General features: G+C 39.7%; 3 protein-coding genes and 1 long non-coding RNA gene across 5 annotated transcripts in view; 3 read left to right on the top strand and 1 right to left on the bottom strand.

The window, feature by feature from the left end:
• The first annotated feature begins 1,073 nt into the window (after positions 1-1,073).
• On the top strand, positions 1,074-9,417 carry LOC139106450 (UPAR/Ly6 domain-containing protein crok). The gene is made up of 3 exons (XM_070663235.1): positions 1,074-1,485; positions 5,425-5,586; positions 5,860-9,417. The coding sequence occupies exons 1-3, from the start codon at positions 1,413-1,415 to the stop codon at positions 6,120-6,122; spliced, it is 498 nt and encodes a 165-aa protein (XP_070519336.1). The 5' UTR covers positions 1,074-1,412; the 3' UTR covers positions 6,123-9,417.
• A 212-nt stretch (positions 9,418-9,629) lies between these two features.
• Gcl (germ cell-less) lies at positions 9,630-13,311 on the bottom strand. Its single transcript, XM_070663210.1, has 8 exons — positions 13,019-13,311; positions 12,811-12,934; positions 12,443-12,539; positions 11,986-12,355; positions 11,623-11,892; positions 11,324-11,542; positions 11,160-11,250; positions 9,630-11,086 (listed from the first exon to the last, which is right to left on the bottom strand). The coding sequence occupies exons 1-8, from the start codon at positions 13,162-13,164 to the stop codon at positions 10,961-10,963; spliced, it is 1,443 nt and encodes a 480-aa protein (XP_070519311.1). The 5' UTR covers positions 13,165-13,311; the 3' UTR covers positions 9,630-10,960.
• Positions 13,312-13,433: 122 nt separating this feature from the next.
• LOC139106461 (uncharacterized) lies at positions 13,434-15,300 on the top strand. Of its 2 annotated transcripts, none has more exons than XR_011546356.1 (6): positions 13,434-13,694; positions 13,947-14,127; positions 14,237-14,308; positions 14,660-14,743; positions 14,833-15,010; positions 15,107-15,300. It is a non-coding gene; the product is annotated as an uncharacterized lncRNA (long non-coding RNA). The 2 variants fall into 2 exon arrangements; XR_011546357.1 differs by having other exon boundaries at positions 13,947-14,154.
• Positions 15,301-19,278: 3,978 nt separating this feature from the next.
• Shn (zinc finger schnurri) overlaps positions 19,279-20,240 on the top strand; it is a 113,389-nt gene continuing 112,427 nt past the window's right edge. Inside the window, exon 1 of the mRNA XM_070663180.1 lies at positions 19,279-19,814. The gene's annotated coding sequence lies outside the window, so the exon portion shown is untranslated. The remainder of the gene's footprint in view (positions 19,815-20,240) is intronic.

Genomic DNA, 20,240 nt, shown 5'->3' with positions numbered 1-20,240 from the left:
CTCCTCCTTCTGTCAATCGTTGACCGTTGCCGCCAACCGCGCGGTGTCGGGCGTCGCGTATGTCACTAAATCGCTCAACTCCCTAGCCGCTTCGTCAGGCAACACCCATTTTATGACACCGATTGGCCAATTTAGCATAGATATTCTTCATTGGTTGACCTGGCGAAGAAATGTGCCTGATTGGCTTTAATCGCTCCTCGGTTAAAGCTTTAATTTTTTGAAACGTTTAAATTAAAAGAATAAGAATAGCGAGAGATGAATGAAAATGAAAGGCAAGTTAATTGATAAATTAAATAGAGAATTGTTCCTGAAAACCGCGGGATAGTGAATATTCCGCAATAGGGATAAAACACGAGATCGAAAAACTCGAATAAGTCGAATATAAATATCTTATTTCTACGTTCTACAATTTTTATTTTTGTAAAAAAAGATGCTGCTGACAGAAATATAAATCGAAAAAGTAGGCCAGTACGTGCACGAACATGATAAACAGCGAACTACAGCGAACTACAGAGAAGTCGATAATTTCAAGCGGAAACCATTGCGAGAAGATACAGATAATGTGTGCGTGTGTGTGAGTATTGAAAGATAACGTAATTAAAATTCTAAACAAGCGCAGAAAACTTCAACAGACAGCGAAAAAACATTGTTCTGCCACCGTAGCTGACCTTTCACATTGCTCTTAACTAATTCCGGAAATTATAGAATCTGCAATTATACCGGGACAGGTTCTCAAGTGTTCCGCCGTTTAATCTTTTCGCATTTAATTTCAACATTTGCATTGCAAGGTATTACACATTAAAAGTAAAGTATCGAATTTATTTTCGCGATGCGGGACCTCAAGGGGATCGAGCGAAAGTGCATCGCGGCGAGCCGAAGCATTTTTAATAATGTCGATACGGAGAAGGGTTTCGCGGGGGTGCGCACTCCCAGCAGGGCGAAGGGAGAGGGAAAACGGCGCGTGCACCATCGACGAATGCACCGGCGCGACGGCCGAATGCATCGCGGGGGTGTTCGAAGGGTAAAAGAGGGGAGGCGGATCTGCCGCATAGCGTGCGGATATAGAGTGTCGAGGGAAACTCGGTGACTCGGCCGCGTAGCGCGAGTCAGTTGGTTGCTATGCGTTCGGGCGAGGTGGTGAACGACGCGGCGCGCGACCACTCGGAGCACCGTCTCTGAGGGAACGAGAGCCCGTTCTCTCATCCCCCGCGACGGGGTGGACGGCGATCAACGAGGACGGCGAGGACGACGACGTGGACGACGTGGACGGTGAGAGGCGAACACCCGCCAAGGCTGCCTAACCTCTTCCCCGGCGACGGCGGGTGCACCTGTCGCGCGAGGGGGGCGAGAGATCACAGGGCAACCGGACACTCCCGGTGCCACCACGAGCACATGGTCCGACGATCGCTACCATGATCCCGAATCGAGCCGCGCCGATCATCGGCTTCGTCTTCGTCGTCCTGGCGACGGTGGCTTTCGATCGCGGTAAGTACCGATCGAAACTCTCGCGGCGACCGGCCTGCATGCGGAAGAGACGGTCCTTTTTTTTTTTCTCTTTCTCCCCGCAAAGCCGCGGAATCGATCTCCCTTGGTGGCGGCGTTCGATTAAAGAAGAACGGGGGGAAGACCTTGAGCCGCGATTGAAAGATCGAAAAATTGAGGCTTACGCGATTAGAGGTCCTCCCCCAATTCTGTCTTTCTTGCAGCGATAAATGTAGAATGAATAATACGAGTAACGATTTTTATTTCAGGCCGGGAAAGAGCAAACTTGTTTAAGGGAAGGAGACTATTTTGAGAAACGCATTTCATACTTTTTAAACTTTATTAATATTTATAATATTATAATTATAGCTTTATCGCATCGAGTAAAATAAAGAAGTTCTTTAAGAGTCTCTTTTTCTCAAAGACAATTTGCATCTTTTGCAGTCGTTTTGCTTGCAGGAATTTAACTTTTATTAAGACTGGGTTTTACTTTTCTGAATAATGCTGAATCATATTTGAAATATCTAAATGCACAGCGAATAATGCATACACTCACAAAAAACATAAAATCCAAATAATATCAATACGACGTGAAATACATATTATTTTAACTTCCGTTCTCCTCGAGTTCTCCACGTAATTCTGCATCGTCAAGTTTGTGCCAGTTTTCGCCAACGCGGTGCTTCCTCGATAAAAAAAAATATAGACAATTGTTCGGCGAACGTAGAAACTAACAGTGATGTTCCCCAGGAGAATGTACGCGATCTCGACAAGCGCTCGGAACTTTCAACCAGGAGATTCGAGCAAACGGCTCGAGTGGGAAGCTCGACGTCCTTCTCGCGCGAGCTCGGCATACTTGATATAAATCGGAACCTAAATTGCCACTTTTGAAACATCGCCCGCCTCCGAAAGCATGGAAACGATCGATAATACGACCCCGTGCACTTTATTCGGGAAAGTAGTCTTATACATCATGAGCGCAATGCGGAGGCGACGGCGACGGGGAAAGTTGCCGCGCCGTAAATGAGCCGGCCGGACGGGGATGGACGTCGCCGCGGTGGGTTATTAAAGCTTTTAGACAGGGTGCAAGGTTTGGGACGTTTAACCCCTTCGATCCGTTTTAAATTAAATTCCCTTTTTCTATTACGTAATTTTTTTTCCTTGTTTCTTACATAATTTTTTTACTTTTTTTTTTTTAAGGCTTGCATCGGTACTGCTTTTGTTTCTCAACAAGCTTTAGCAGTTTTAAAAGAGATTTTCTGGGTGATGCGCGTTATCGATTCGCAATTCCTATTTGCAACTTGCATTCAAATTTTGATACATTATCTTTGAATAAACGTTATATCTTTTTAATTGATCCACTTATTAATTTATCGTCTAGACAATTTATCATAAAATTGTGAAACGTATTTTTATACAAGTCGTTATGCGAGAATTTAGACCCTTCGCGCGAATTGAAAAATTAGGTCGTTCAAAATGAATTCTTAATGTTCGAAATTTAAGCTGGTTACAATTTCTTTTTATATCTTTATGCTCGTTAATTTTAACTCTCACAAGGAGTAATCAGGAGGAAACGAACGTCTTACATCATTAATAGATCTCCCAGACTTTGGGGAACTTTCTTCCGTTTAATCGCCGAGGAACAGCTCTTGAATCATTTTTAATTCATTTACTTTGGAGAACGGGTTAAAGGGAAATAAATCATTAATTTTATTCATCATTTTGTCACGTTCTCTTTTAAGTTTCTGTGTGTCGCGAGGATATTTACCAACATTGGCAGTCATACTCGGTATTATCGTTAGCAAGTTACTGATCAGCGAATTCCTACAACGGTTGCACTTGTGGTTCTTCGGGCCGCGAAGATGAGCGTTCACAATTGTTAAATCGAATCCTGTTACCGTGCTAGAAAAAATATCACGATTATTCCAGTCGTCGTGCCGACTTCCTTTTATTTCGGCACTACTGGAATGATTCTCAAGTGCTATCGCTTAGAACCAAATTAAAAAAGAAAATCTCTTTTAAAGCGCTCGGAATTAAAATAATAATTTCAGTAAAATCTTATTAAAAAGAAATACATATACAACTTATTAAAATATCTTCGGGATTATTTTACAAAAATTGCATTTACAAAATAAAAAATAATACGTTGAACATTTTGCGTTCAACATCTCCAAAAATTTTGCTCTTTAAGTCAACGATTTACCGCGCGGTGGTTCACCTCATTAAAAATCAATCAATCGATTCTATATTTTTTTCTCTCTCTCTCTCTCTCTCTTTTTTTTTTTTTTAGAATTAAAAGTACCGTCAGACTTGGCCTGATTTTACCGCGTTAAATTCGCACTCTCAACGTCGAGCTTTTCCTGTTGTCAATACGCATCCGGTGACGCCTCGCGACGGCGGAAAAGTCGAATCCGGGAAACGGCAAACACAATACGTACTTCTCTACGCGTTAAGAGCACGACGTTGTTATCTGCCCGGTCGGGAATTCGCCTGCGTGCCGGTGTGACGTAACTTCCAGCTGGGACAAAGGTGAAGGGTGAAAGTATTCGGATGAAGTAGCGTAGCTCAATGACGTAACCGGCGCGACCCGCGGATTTCGTTGACCGAGACAATTGTCACGTCCGATTGAGCTGCATTCGCTCTTCCCATCGGCGATCTCGCTCAAAATTGATCTCAGATAACGAACGAGCTCGAAAGGACGCGTTTGGAGAATCGATCGCTGATCATGTACCGCTTATCCGCCAAAGTAATTGCCGATACGAAGCTAACGATGGCATCGGCAATCCGCGGGGTGTCGCGAATGAATTTGCTACATCCGACAATTTGTTGAAATTTAGGGTAGCGCATACGACAGCCAGACCGTCGCGAGGGCTATCGAGCGACCCACTTTCTCCTTCTCCGACCCCTTTCCTCTCACTTATCGCACCTCCCCCTCACCCCCTCCGTGTGTACTCTCAATGCAGTTTTTGTTTATCTCGCTTTTCTTATCGCGATGGCATTATTCCTTTTTGCTACTTCCCCTCTATTTCTCCTCGCAATTCTCATCTTTTTAAAATAGCCTCTCAATTGTACTGTATTATTCCCACCGTGAGACCAAAAGAAATTTAAATTTTATGATTTAAATTGGATTTTTATTTAAACGATACTTTTACATATTTAAATATCAATTACTAGGGTTAATTTATTTACCGTAATAAATTAATTAACCGTAGCAAATGTATAAAAAAAAAATACAGGGGAAGAGAAAGTGTTTTGTAGCGGCAAAGCCATGTGCGAGGCGAATTGATTAAAGAGGTCACGTCGTCGAGCGTTAATCGTCGCGGTACCACGGTGGTGGTGTGAAGCGGCGTCACTTATATTTCTTCCTAATCGCCTAATTCCGTATCCGATTGCGAGAATTCGGATTCCTCGTATCGATTCGCGAAGGACAGCCGAGTGTAGGTCTTCGCGTGCCCGTCTTGCCCCCTTTGTTCGATATCAGCTGGCGCCGTATCAGCCTGGCTCCGTGGGGGATGGGGAATGCAACCGGGCGCGCGTGCCGACGTTACGTCATAGAAGGGCGAGACGTAAAACAGACCTTTCTCCCTTTCTCCCCCTTCCCCCTCTACCCCCGATTAATCAGCACGCGGCTGACGTCTGTTGAATTTGTCGGCGAAATCGTAACTAAATCCTCGCTCTCTAAATCTGGAACTCTCGAAATGTTCGCAAGTCACAAGGGAAAAGAAAGGATTTACGATCGTCATACGTGATCCTCGCGTCGTGATATTTCGTACAAACTCGCTAGATCGAATTGCCCCCGTTTAAATCGCGTACACGTTAAAGTATCGCAAAACCTTTGGAAATGCCGAAAGATTCTCAGAAATCTTTCGTGCGATCTTAGTTCGAATTCGAGGCGAGTGCGAACGGTGCTGTAAAATTTTTCTTTTTTTTTTTTTATTTCAGGTGAAGCGATAATATGTTATCAGTGCAACAGTGAGTACGACCCCAGATGCGGCGACCCGTTCGATTCGTACAGCCTGGGAACTGTAAATTGCAGCTTTCAGCCGCGTCTGGAGCATCTGAGCTACTTAGAGCCCACCATTTGCCGAAAAATCAGTCAGAAAGGTGAGGCTCGCTCGAGAAATAATACATCGCTGTAGTATCGAATTCAATTACACGAAAAATTATCAATTAAGCTTACACGATTATTTTTGTACGGAACCGAACGAGCTCTTGTCGAATAGAGTGCGTCGTACCGACAAGCTCGAACTTCTCGATAGCTTCTCTCGGGTTTAAAGCTCGGTCCAAGCTTGGTCTCCAGATCTCTGATTCTGGATTCACGAGCAACGAGTGTTTGATCGCAGCTGGAGATCGATACCGTCCCGTTTGCTGTTGCAGTGTACGGCAAGGTAAGGGTTGTCCGCAGCTGCGGCTACCTCACGGACAAGATGGACAACGGCGAGTGCCTTACTAGGAGCGGCACCCACGATGTGCGCGCGACATACTGCTCGTGCACCAGTGATCTGTGCAACTCCGTCGAGAGTCTTCGCACGCCGTCCTTACTGCCACTGGCGTCTCTCCTGACTGCCGTATTGGCGACACCGAGCCTACTCCTGTCGTGCCCAACTGCGCCACCCCGCATCTCCCTTTCGACGACCTAAATTCTATCCTGGTTCCCCTCGTCCTGGTCGCACTTCCCCCGTCGAGAATTCCTCTGCGAAGTCCATCACCACCCCCCCAAGCCCGTCGTTGCGCCGCCGCGGACCGCTCTGCATCGAGAGACCGGTAACCGTTCCTGCCAATGGTGGTCACTGTCAATTTTTCCTACGCAACCCGCAGCCTCCTGGATCGCGACGATCGTGAAAATGTCTCGAGAGAAACGCGAAGAGAACGCCATAATCGCTAGCTTTCGGCCTAATTAAACCGCGCCGGATGATAGAGCGCGTCGATTATCTCCGCCTCGTCAGCGAAGGCAAACCTTCCGTCGTGGTTCCTTCTCGCAGATAACTACGAATTTTCATAGTGAACAATGGATCTCAGATCGACCTGCCGACGACGTCTCTGGCTGCAAGCGGTCCGCAACATAGCCAGATTAATTAACGTAGTGTAACGGTGATAACTGCCAGATGCGCGAGAGCGACATTTCAGTAGTATACATATCTCTGCGAAAAAAAGTAAAAAAAAGTAAAAAAAAAAAAACACATACACACAAGAAAAAATGCAAAAAAAAAAGACACCATAGCCTCAGCATAAAAGAAGGAGAGAAAAGAAAAAGAATTTTCGAAATCGCCTCTTACGCTACTCCGATATCGCGCTTGTCGTGCGATCTTCGTTTCGAGATGAATCGGACAAAAAATTCCCGGATATTTTTTGCACAGGTTGATTACGGGGAATCGAATCAGGAATTTCTCCTGCAGTCCGTCGATTTCTACCGATTTATTTTCTCCCGCGAGCAGAGGAACGAATCGCGGGATCGGCCGCTCGACGAGTGTGAATATCGGGGATGAAAAGGCGCGGCGGGGGAGGCGGGTAACTCACAAGATTTTATGATTAGTAAAAGAGAGTCACACGGTAAATAAAAAGTAAAACAAAAGTAGCCGGCATCGCGATAACACACTTTCGCACCTCGCCTGCTACCGCTAAACACTCCGATTTGCGTGTCTGTGCATGAGTGGTGTCTGCGCCCCGTATGTGTCTTGTACGCATTATTGCGACGTACGTATACGCACGCGAAGTAAGTAAGTAACGTAAAAAGAATATATTTTGTTGTTGTTGTTGTTGGAGTAAAACGCCTACATGGAATTGCACGCGAGATCGACGGGCATACATGCTTATTTTTAGAGGTGCAACGATACACGCGTAGCGTTCGCGAAACGGGACCGGAAGTAACGGGAGATGCATTCGCGCCGCATCCACTCGGCCCGCATCAGCATCATACGTTTAATTCCCGAGTCACCTGAGCGTACAATAAATCGCCGTTCGGCGCAATGATAATTAATTGACCGTAACGCTAAACTCGATAGCTCAATTAGGGGATCGGTTGTTGCACCCCCGAGTAAAGTGTCCGATAATTAACCAGAAGCTGAAGGTCCTCTGTCTTGTTTTAGAACGCGCGTGCAGCATTATCGCCGCCGGTATTGATAAAGGGATCAGTTGAGAAAAACCGGCCCTTAACAATTTGTTGTTCTTTTTGTCTGTGCGGCTAATAAAAGAGAGAAAGAAAGAAAGAGAGAGAGAGAGAGAGAGAAAGGGGCGTTCGGTAATAAATATTCGGTAAATATAGGATGTTTGGTGATCGGTGCGGTGGTGAACGGCCACTTCTGGTCAGAGGATGAAGCACCCGTTTCAACTCTGACGTTGCCACGAATTACTTTTTATCCTTTTACATCCGAAGGAGTTTTTAGGTACCACGCGCGCCTGCAATAATCGAACATCCTCTATAATACTGATGCTAATAATAATAGTAATAATGATGGCCAATTACAGCAACATGCCGGCACATGTGACGAACAAGCAATAACGTATAACGACGAAATAGATGAGTTCTCAACAAGAGAAGAACGGGGATAAATTAGACGAAGTAGGCGCGCTTGATCAATATAAATTATGTCACTGTAGCAGCCCCATAAATCGATCATCTCTAACGCTGCTATTATCACTTGTCGTTGCCATTATAGATCGCTGGCCATAATATGGTCGCTACCAATTAGCCCAGTCAGCTAATATACGAAAAAGGGACTCTAAAACTTTGTCGGTAAAAGAACTAAAATGAAGCAATAAACACGCGCTCGGGTCTCATCTTAATTACAGCTCGCGCTTACTGGGATAATATTACCATCACTGCTATTACTATTATTATTATAGTTACTGTTAGTGCGTACATTACCGATCCGTTGTTACAAGTAATACCGCAAATAATTATTATTAGAGCGCAAATATCGCAACAACCGTGATAGACGCGATGGAGAAAACCAGAGGGAATAAAGAAAGGAACAGAGGGAGAAAGCGTGGACATCGGAGAACGAAGGAATTTCAATTTTGGTAATTATATGGACTATAAGTTATTAAGATAAATCGCGCATCTCAAGTGTTAACTCTGGGATGCAGTTACCAACTGACTCACGTGATTTTAATTAATTTTTAGTCTTTAAAAGCCTGATTGTTTATTCCCGCGATTGTCCGCGCTCTCTTCTTTCCTTCCCGTTATAATAATTAGAACAAGATAAACTTTATAAACTTTTTGTTATCAGATTTGCATGAAAAGTCGGTTGTTTTTCGTCGGGGGAGAGAAGGGAAAAGAAACGAGTCCGTGTCGCTTACAGTTTCATATCCTTTTATTATGGAAAGAACTTTGTTCTAAAGACGCGAGATTTTATCTTAGATAATGAATTAAATATAGAAAGTACAGTAATAGAAGATCGCGATAAAATATCTTTATAGTTGCGTCGTTGCTAACTTTGCGTTTCTGATCGTTCTACAGAATGTGTTTATTTGTCGTGCTTTTGCAACTGATTTCATATGTAAATCCGATAGTGAGTGATTTACTTCCGAGAAGAGCTCCTTTCGTCTCCTTCGTTGTTTCGAGATTTACTGCACTCGATCTCTCGTCCGGGAAAGCTCGGACAATTGAAAGAAATGAGGAGTTCTTGTTGAGATAATGTGCGTCGTATATATATATTTTTTTTGATATGTGTCGTGATTGACTGGCGGTTGCATACGATAAAAAATAATTGCAAACGTTATTGCACAACGACCGCAGTTTGGTTACAATTCTACGATCTTTCGCAAGACTGCCGTTGCCTGCGACACGTGTCGAAAGAATACGATGTATCTCAAGCCTCATTAAACATGTTCGTAATGATCATCGTTGAGTGACATTACAACATCATATATCATGTACAGAGAAAAAGAGAAAAAGTATTCTGCCAATAATAAAGTGTTGAACGATTAATAAAAGTGGCATGTGTTTTCTCGCGGATTTTTATTCCGTCTTTTCAGTTTAATGTGTTTTATATATGCAATATTTAATTTCATTAAATTTAATTCCAAAACTTACACGCGTGAAACATAAATAATTAATATAATAAGCAATTATAAATTGTACCTTTTACACAAGGATAAAAAAAATAATGTTGTAAAGGGTAGATGACGTGAGAAATCGTATAAACTGCGTGTTTACATCTTTATTAGAATTTCTGAACAGCAGTTATAGTAAGAAAACTTTTATAAAAGAAAATTCTACAAAAATTTATTATCTTCTGCGTATTATGAAAGTTAGTTTAGTTATACGCATTAATTTTGCCCTTTTTAAGCATTAAAAAGGCACCAGATTCAAAGAAAAATCTTTACTGACGGGAAGACAAAAAAGCATTCGATTATTTCCTTAAATAACACGTTTAAAATAAATATTAAAGTTTTATCTCTTAAATAACTTCTTATAACGAATAAAGAATATAATATAAGATTATTCATCTTTAAATTAGTCTTTTTATATAACTTTCAATGTAAAAAAAAAAAGAAATTAATACTGCTATAATGATATATGAAATGCGAACAGTCTTACACATAAAATGGTACGATTACGATCGATATAAAAGCTATTGCAAACTAAAGATATGTGCAAAGGTAACTTTACTTGCTTGTCAAACCTTGATAAGCGCTTCAATTTCTTTTTCCTTCAATATAAATTAATTTTAATTATAAATTCTCAATTTCGTACTATTCGACTATAAAAAAAAATATTGGGAGATCGTGTAAGTTATAGTTAAAGTTAATAACATAAAAAAAAATTGATTTTTGTTCAATGACACGCTAATGTAACTTTTTAACTTTTCAAAGTTACATATAAGTCTACAAAAATAAATCATCATAATTAAAGAAATATGAGCGGCGTTTGATTATGCATTATATCTGATTTAGCGGACTAATGCAGTATTAATTAATCAAAATTACGCGTCTAAAACCGAGCACATTCAAATATTATTTAATAGCATTGTTGGATTTCGCAATATCTCCCAGTTTATAAAGAAATGTTAAAATTTACCTAGTGACTAAACTTTGATGGAATGGTCGCTGTAATTAATATGAACCACATTAAATGCACATACACCGTATCAAATACCTTAATACAAACTGATATACAAGTACACATAAAAATTCCATTCTTACCATACTTTTTTATTATTTTATTTTTTCCATGGCACGTTCTTTGGTCAATCTGAAGAGGACTTTAAAAAAAAAAAGTCTACTACAAATTGATAAAAGAATTTAAAAATAAATATGATAAGAATGGATTCTTGTATATTACTATAAGAAAAAAAAAATAAAATTATTATATTACGAACCATGTCTCTTCTTATTTAAGTGTTGTGCCAAATAGTAACGTGTGCCTACGAACTTCGTCTAATATTCGTAATTAAATAGAATATGTTACAACGCGTTAATTGGATCCCATATCTTTTATCTTTACATATTCATAAAGCATTACATTCTTGAAATGCTAAGTATCCGAAAGTATGTCAGTCGATGTATCCTCTTCAGCCAATGTGAGTGGAGTGACTAGTTGCATATTGACCGATATGTACAGAGGATAACATAATTGTTTGTCCAGTGTCATTATCTCGTGCTGAAAAAATGTTAACATACGATTACACATTGTAAAAATTGTTTCAGATACATCACTCTCAATGTCAACTTACTTCTGTGTTTCTTCTCAAACGTAATCTTAATATACGCGAGTCTTGGACATGTTTCACCTGACGTTGTTCATTCAATGAAAATAGGCAGACTCTAAAAATTTTATGCTTTTGTTATCAACCATTTGAAAGCATTAAATTAATTAGCCAATAATTTATAAACTTACTTTATTAATATTTTATGCTCTTTGTGATTTGCTTTGATATGATCACTGTCTATTCTGTGATTTCTTTCGATCCGCAGACTAGTTGTATCTAAAGTCATTAGTAAATCTAATCCATAATGAAATGCTTTCCATCTCCAAATATGCTCGCCTGGTTTCTCGACGCATCTACCACATCGGAAGCACTCCTTGGAGAATTCCTCTTCTGTCATTTGCACAGGCCTGCAAATAGAGAGTAAAAAAGGTAATTCTATGTATATTAATTCTTTTTTTTTAATGTAATTATAATATTTGTGATTTACCCTCTGTCTTTATTTCCATCTACTCTTAATAAATGAAGCCATTGTTCTCTGTAAGCACTATACAGCCATTCTGGTGGTATTAAATTATCGCTGTATAAGATTTTATCGTCTCGTTCATGTAACAGCAGATATTTCATCCTCAATGCTTTGAAAGGTGCTGCATATTTCTGACCCTCTTCAGTTGTTAAAAATGGTATAGTCCACTTTTGATTTTTGAAGTATTCGTCAACATTTAACGTCTCCTCGCAATTATGCATGTATGCAAATAACCTAAATAACAATATAGTATACTCATGTATGCTCATACAAAAAATTTGTTATTTATAAGCCAATAAATATCTATATATTACATTTATAACATACCATAAGCGTAACATCATATATATGCAGAATTCTGTTTGCAAAACAACCAAATCAGGACTGACAACTAATTCTGCCATTAGGTCTGGCGAAATTTCTTTTAGAAAAGATGGTTGTCGCCATCCATAACCCAATAAATTCACTTCCAGCCATCGTTTTGCAGTTGCTTTTACAGTAGGCACACCATATGATACAGCTGCATTATAATATGATACAACAGTCTCACTATTTGTGGTCTCATTCATTATGTCCACACACTCGTCTATTAAGCCTTGCAATTGAAATAGAGTAGATGTTGCCAGAATAGAAATTACTTCCTTTGGCTCCAAGCTGACTTCATCTTGATACAATGAGCCCAATACTATAGTCAATGCTAAAAGAATTTGATGAGTTATGTTAGTTCTTTTTAGATATTTTTTTTTCATATAAATTTCAATTTTTAATGTCAAGGCATTCTTACAATTTATTGTAATATTAGGATCTGTGATTTCAACACTGATGACTTTTTCATTAGCTTCTCTCCAAGAACCAGAAAACATACTAGCAAAATATGGACTCTGAAAGAAGGAATAAAATGTGTAACATTAAACTGTAAAAATGTATTATATTTTATAAACAATAATTGTAAAATATAAAATTTTATTTTACCTTTAATGGTAAATAAATTTTATTTTACATTCTACTTATTTTTTAAAGTTATAAATAAAAGAAAAAAAAAAAAGCCCTGCCCTTAGGCTGTAATCAAATATCAATTCATAGCAGGCTGTCACTGAAAGTTTGTGACCTAAAGAAGACAAAGATGGAACTTCTGTAGAGGATGACTCATACCTGACTAATATAAACTTTATGTAATCTCCATGTACAGCCTAGTATGAGGACAGTTATGTCACTGCCTTTCCCCTCTTGGAATAGGGTCTTGAATATGTATTGCGCTGTTGTCCGTAGTTTACGCCTGGAAAAAAAAAAAAAAAAAAAAAAAGAGAAAAAAAATGTAAGCCAAAGCCCTTCTCGCAACGCGACAAATCCGCGATCTTACTTTTTCGGCGTGTGCAGCGTCCGCTCGATGTAGTCGGACTCGGAATCGCAGTCGTATTCCTCGATGTACTTGCGCTTGCAGCCTCGGTAGACGTTGTGCACGGCTAAGTTCGACATCGACGCGATCCTGCTCGCGTAGCCACCCATCGTTCACCGCACGTTTACGTAGCCGCGGAGTCGAATTTTCGAGGCTTTCCTGCCTTTTCGTGCCTCTGTCACGTTTCCGCGACGCCCTCGCCCGACTCTCGTCGTCCTCGTCGTCGCTGTGTTAGCTCCTGGACGGAGCGGACGTCAAACATGTAGCGCGTAGGTGTACTGGCAGATAGGCGGAAGCGAGCCGCGAACGGCGCATGTAAACATTCGACATATGGGGTGCGATCGGAGAGACACCACTAACGCTACCAACGCAAACTCTACTGGCGCTGTTCGCGGAGCCAATATTAGCGAGCTCCTCGAACGCACCCATATTGGAATTTGGAAGCGAAGCAGTTGCAGAGCACGATCCGTTCTGTGAAGAGAGAATTTGTATCCGCGCGATAAAGAAAGTATTTGTATCTGCGATTACCGAATAAAATAGTGCCACATTAGGTTATACCTGTAGCCCCATCGCCTCCATCTACTCTTTACTACAATAAAAAGAAAAAAAAAACTTTAGTTATACTGCTATTTTATACGGGGTAAATATATTGTATGACGCTTCTACTTTAGATTTTCTTTTAATTTAAAAAATATGCCTATTTTAATATGTCTCTTTTAACTTCTTGTTTCTTTTTATTTCTTTCGAGCCGCGTTTATCTGTACTTTTTAAGTTAACGTTGTAGTGAGATGCTTTCTTGAGGTTATGGCCATCGAGCTCTTCACGTGCTTGGGTGCCAAATATTTTATTATTTTTTTAAAGTTATACTATATACATTTATTTATTTTTACAGGGTGTAATAATGTACGACGATAATTACGATGGAGAAGTTACGTATCTGTTTGTGGAAAAAATTCACTGTGGAGTTTTCATTCAGAGTAAAGGAACTGTGGACACTAAACCAGAATTGATAGGAACACTGGGATGTCTTGTATATAAAGCAATGTGAAAGAAATGTTGCTTTTTCAGAGATAGTATGTATGCTGAATCAATGTGGCAATGTGTGTCTTATAAAATGGTTTAAATTATTTGTATATAAAATCTAATAACATATTAATTAAACTTTTATTTTATGTGTTTTAGGAGCAATGGTCAAATACTTTGTGAAGCTACAATTACTGTAATAATACATTGATGAAACAGTCATATTGATTGGTAAATAATATTGTATGAAATTGGAAAACATGGTTACATTTGATTCTTTTTGACATTCTCTTTCTTAAAACATTAATTTACAGTTTTCTAATTAACGCGCGTTTTATAGTGTTTAATATAATAAGACAAATTGTAATTGCAACATTGTTTAATTGTTAATTTAATTATAGATTTAATTTAAGATAATTTAATTTTTATTGTTTAAAGTCGATAAATGTTTTTAGCGCGTTGTAGTCGAATCTGGTTTAAAACTATTGCAATTCGAAAACATATAATTATTAATAACATAGATTATGCTTGCTTACGTCATTTTTATTTGTATTATTATTAATCGCTTTTTTTTTTTTTTAGATTATCGGTGCATACTACATTTTGCGTTTGAAATGTATCGGCATTCTCTAATCCGTTATTCTTTGGAGTCAGCAGTGTGCTTTTGTAAGTGGCTATTACAAATTTCGTGTGGTATTTTGTATATTATAATTGTGTATAACAATTACATTCTAATTCTTATATTTGTTTTGTAGAAGAGAACCGTTTAAGAGAAAGAAAAGACTAGATCAGAGCTACTACAATTATCAGAGCACGAAAAGAGAGAAGAAAATGGAAATTAGAAAAGCAAATTCGTAAATTACAAAAGCAAACTAAGCAGTTGAAACCTGTTAGTGAGTTGGAAATACAATCAAAATTAATAAATAAAGAGCAGTAAGTTTTTTTGTTTTTTTTTATTTTTAAATAAAAAAAAATGCTATGCAGAATAAATATAATTAATCATTTATTTTGTATGTTTTATATTTGCAGATGGAAATTTATTTAAAACAAAGATTGAAGAAACTTTTATTAATATCAAAAGATAAGAGTCTAGAATTTTATAAAGTATAAATACATAATAATTTCCGTAACTTTCGTTCCTGTTATTTTATTTAAGAGATTTACATAATTAAAAAATTTTGCCAGCACACAACAATTTATAAAAATAAAAAAGTGAGGAATAAAACCGAGTTTATTTTAGAGCGATACAAATTTATGGACCAAAAAAATCGCACATCGCTGCTTACATAAAATTTTTCTGCGATGCTAACTCAAAGTGAACTTCCTCCCTCATGAACATCAATTAATTACGATGTCGTAATCTTGCACAGAAATGGATTTTCATTCCGTCGTGTCTCCATATCGTGCGATAATGGCAAGTGGCGGCTGCGGTGAATCGGGTTAGTAGTTCTACTTCTACTAACGGCCGGGTAGTATAAACTTTGACACCGCGAGGCATTACCGCGATAATTAAACGAACTACCAGAGAGATAGATAGGGAGAGAGAGGGAGGACGCGAGAGGGAAGCGGAAACGCGCAGGAAAGGAAACTGCGGAAACTACGAGAGAATGCACAGAGGTGCATACTCGTTCGCGTGTTGAAATATACATACATCTCGCGCTACTTCGTTCTCCCATGCCGGAGAATCTGCACTAAAAGGCTCTGGTAATGCGCGCGTTACGGTTTCAATATGCAGTAAAACTAGGATAGCCCTCGCCGCACGCCCCGTGCTCACCTAAACCTACTCCACGCGCTTATCCTTCCAATCCTCCGTTTCGCAACCCATCCTAGGTATATTCGCGCTCGCGATACAAAAGATAGAACCCGAGATACCTTCACGGCACCCCCTGGGATTGCGAAAGATGAATAACGAAGTAGTCTGATCGGCGAAAGAGCGCGAATAAAAGACGCAAGATCACCGTGACGCAGTTGCGTCCGCTAAAAGAATACGCAGGTCGTCCGACTTTTGTCGAGCAAATTTATCGAAACTTTTGATCGTAATGGGAAAAGAGCCTTCGATCGTAATCTCGCGTTCGTCTTTGTAATGCGTTGACTTTATTTGTCGGGCGCAAAACGGGAATATCTACTGGCGAGAGACGTCTTCGAGTTCCTGGTAACGGTGATGAATAACACGTACCACGAGCACGGTTCGAGGAAGTGACGTGACTTCGGGAATCAAACGTTCCGTCGTGCACGTGTGTTTCTCTCGAGGCGAGGAAAAAGAGAACCGATTTCTCAGAAACAATTTCGCTGCTGGAAAAATGTAATTGCTGGTTAAGTAAACCGTTGTCGGTACCCAAGCAGGCAGGCGAACATTGTTCGACGGGCGAAGTCCGTAGATCACACATGTCCCGTTGAAACGAGCCGAATGAAAACTCTCTTAAGAGACGCCAGATTAAGAGTTTGCTTTAAAGTTCAAAGTAACGATATCGCGTTTTCTGCCGCGCGCAGTGAGTTGCGTAATTTCGTATCTGTGGAAAGGGAAAGAAATATGTAATACATAAAATATTTACTGATGGCTGCTCTTATCGGAACTTACGATAAGCAACGCGGAAGAGGAGAATTACAGGGAATGCCATTTGTTATTAGTTATGAAGTCACGCTCGTTACGAAAGAGGTATAATTAATCGTGATGTAATACGCATTGTTATAAAATTCCACAGACGTAGTGTCGGAACGCGCGTGAAATGTAGAGTTCTGCCACGTACGCATGTGTTCGATTTATCAAAAGAGGTTCACGGCGCACCAAGAGATGGCGGCGTAATGCCGAAATACATTCGATGTGTCAAAGTTAATTTATATTTCTATATTTATTCGGCCACTCTCTATCTCGATATGCAGAATAAAATAAAGGGAAAAAGAAATCTCAAAGCCGTTTAAAATATTAAATTTATTTATAAATGTTATTACGTTAATTTATAAGCGTATCAATTGTCGGGATTTTTGTTATTGTTGTGTAGAAAGGAACCGAGCGGTGCATATCTTATTGCAAATAATACGTCAATTAAGGGACGCATTGCAAGCAGTCGGAAATTGAGATTACACGAAGAAAACGGAAAAATCGCAAGCGATAAATAGATAGGAAAGATAAGTGGGTCGATTCCGATAACGGGATGAAAATCGGGGGTGTTCGGCGCAGCGATTAAACTATTCGCATAATCCTGCGCGTCAGATAGCTGATAAGAATTAAGTAATAATAAATATTTCATCCGGAGTGCATGCAGCCAATACGGGAAGCCTGATAATCAATGAGCGATAAACGACGGCGCCGTTTTGAAGATCGGCAATGCGCCAGGCGAGTTTGTGACTCATTCAGAAATCACGTGGCAGCTGCGTACCTGATTAACTCCTTCTCCGATGTATCGGCCGGTACTTGATGAGACAAGAAAGACGGATAAAGCGATCAGATAATAGAAAGCCCCGGTTATTTTCTTGAAACAAAGCGAGAAATACTTGAAAAATATCTCTTGCAATAATAAACAGAAATAAGCTCTTACAAGTCAGATAAGATCTATTTGTACGTTTAAAAGCAACTTTTTATCTTGCAGCGCTTTAATTTTTTAATTAAAATTATTTTTAAAAAGTAATTCCTATTGAACTGCCAGATTTTTTTTAAATATGTATATCTCGAGGCTTCGGCAGGGATTATATTTTTTTTCTGGTTTTCTTCAAACTTTTGGGTTGATTTAGGATTTTTAATAAAAAAATTAAGTAAATCATGCACGCGAAAGAGTGACAAACGTTATCGTTATCGCGGTCTTGAGACCGCGCTGCGTACTTGGATCTTGCCCTAGTCAACTCCAAACCAGAATGGTTCGTGTTTTTGACTGCACGATTACCCCGTTTACCCTTGTTATCTTATCTTATCAAAGAGTGGAAGTCCTTGAAGAAATTTGATTTGGTATTTCGAAAATTTATATAATTTATTATATACAATTTGGAGAACCGAGAATAACTACGTCGCCGCAAACGCATTTTGCGATTTAATTAAATATTTCACGAAGATGAACATTGTGATTCAATACGTTATTAATTAAACGAAAGAGCTGCTTCACAATCAGTATGATTGGAATTTCAAGTGAGATCGTTCGAAATGCCAAAAAAATTGTTTATCGCGTTACAAGCAAGATTGCAACTGATATTAATAGTTTTTCGATGCCACATTTTTATTGCCACATACAAGAACCAGTTACAAATGTTATAACAATTACGCGCAATTGTACAGCAAATATTGTTTCACTGAGAGTCGTTAAAACGTCATCGCGTATGCAAAATTTAAGCATGTTATAAATGTATATTTCGCATGCGAATGATGAGACCGCATTGGAGATTTCTTACCGCGAATATTCTTTCGCTTGGCTTGATTCATGTCAAGCAAGAATAAACGTCAGCTGTCAATAATTCCTGCGTGTGATTTTTTAAGAAATACATTTTTATGACACAGAAAAATATTTAGATTATATTATTTTTAGGGCTTATTCGACCAAGAGTTTCATAACGACGACGATTTGGAAGCTCAGAAGTGACGACAGTCGATCTACATAGGCTCGGACGCTTCGTTTTTCTGTTTTGGGAGATGTCTCAAGCTCGTCAAACGCATCGAAAAACTGAGCTCGACGCTTCGAAACTTCTGGGAGCGAGAAGGACAACGAACAATTGACGGTTGACTCTATCGGTTGTCTCACTTTTTTTACGCGGTTCTCTCTTTTCCTCCAAGGGCCGAAATCTCTAACGGTCACTTCAGTCTAGTTGCGGAGCCTCGGGCGCGAGGATGCGTTTCTAATCGCTCCGCAATTACGCGTATTTTCGTCCGCGGATAGGAAAGTATCGTATACAAATAAGTGTCGACGTCGTCGACTCGGTAACGAACGATCGCTTTATGTACTCCTCTGTCATTCTAATCATCACTTTGTGCTTTATTTCGGGACTTGAAAAAGTGCTTCGGGAAGAAAAGGTTATGAAGCGGGCGGAGCGTACGAAGCGTTCAACCTGAATTGCGCTGCGAGTTCGGCGTTACCAACCGCTTCACTCGCGACCGTTCTTCTTTAGCGACGTCCAGCGGATTTCAACGTGAGGGTCCCGTTTGCTTCGTCGCGGCCGAACTCATCCGATTTTGAACAGCTGATTTCTGAAGAGCTTGAAGAGGATAAAGTGCACGGGGAACATTCCGTGTCGTGTCATTCGCAGCTCGGCGGTAGGTTTTTGACGTCAAGTCGTTCATTCTGTCAACGATAATTGAGCGAAGAATCAAAAGGACGTATCCAGTTTCTTGTGTCGAGGTCGAGGACGACTTCACAAAAGTAAGCAACGCGACGGATATCAAGAGTGGAAATTCGTGCAACAGCTGATCGTTCGTCGCGGTTCTCAATATAAATCGTAAAAAATCGCCGCGATAATCCACCGTCATTATTTCGGTCGTTCGTCTCTCGAGTGATAGTGATAGTGATTGTGATTAAAAAAAAAAGCAGAGCAGTGTAATACAGTGTCGAGTGATTTCAAGTGCTGCAACACGTAAGGATACGACGGATAGGACGATTACGTTGGAGTACTGCCATGCACAGAAGGAAGGACGGAAGGAAGGAAGGAGGGAAGGAAGGAAGGAAGGAAGGAAGGAGGGAAGGAAGGAAGGAAGGAAGGAAGGAAGGACGGATCGACAGACGAAAAATAACTTACCCTAACCTAACCGGAACATACAAATGTAAGTACACACACATACATATTTTTTAGACGAATGATCAATTTTATTTTACACGTCAGTTCGGTATTTGCGATTAGTTGTAAAGAAATTGCGTAACAACGATAAATCAAGCGAGGCAGCATCTAACGTTGCAATAGAACTATATTTGCACTTGGAACGATCGATTAACACCATCTCGTCAACCCCGAGCGACACTCGCGCGATTTTTCGTACGAAAATACTCTGCCACGCTTGCAAAATTAGACTCGCGTTGGAACAAATGTAGTATGAAACATACGAGCATAGTACAACAATACTTTTTTTTTTTTATCCAAAGAGATCGCATATTCTGTAATAAAGAAACTTTCGTCTTGATCTCACAAGTCTTTTTTACAAAATTAAATTAAATTAATTAAATATAGTAATCCATGCGAAGCTGCATTTCTA

The sequence above is a fragment of the Cardiocondyla obscurior genome, linkage group LG11 (assembly GCF_019399895.1).
Source record: "Cardiocondyla obscurior isolate alpha-2009 linkage group LG11, Cobs3.1, whole genome shotgun sequence".
Taxonomy (NCBI): Eukaryota; Metazoa; Arthropoda; class Insecta; order Hymenoptera; family Formicidae; genus Cardiocondyla; species Cardiocondyla obscurior.
The sequence above is the reverse complement of the archived record's forward strand: the minus strand, read 5'-3'. Positions and strand labels throughout refer to the sequence as shown.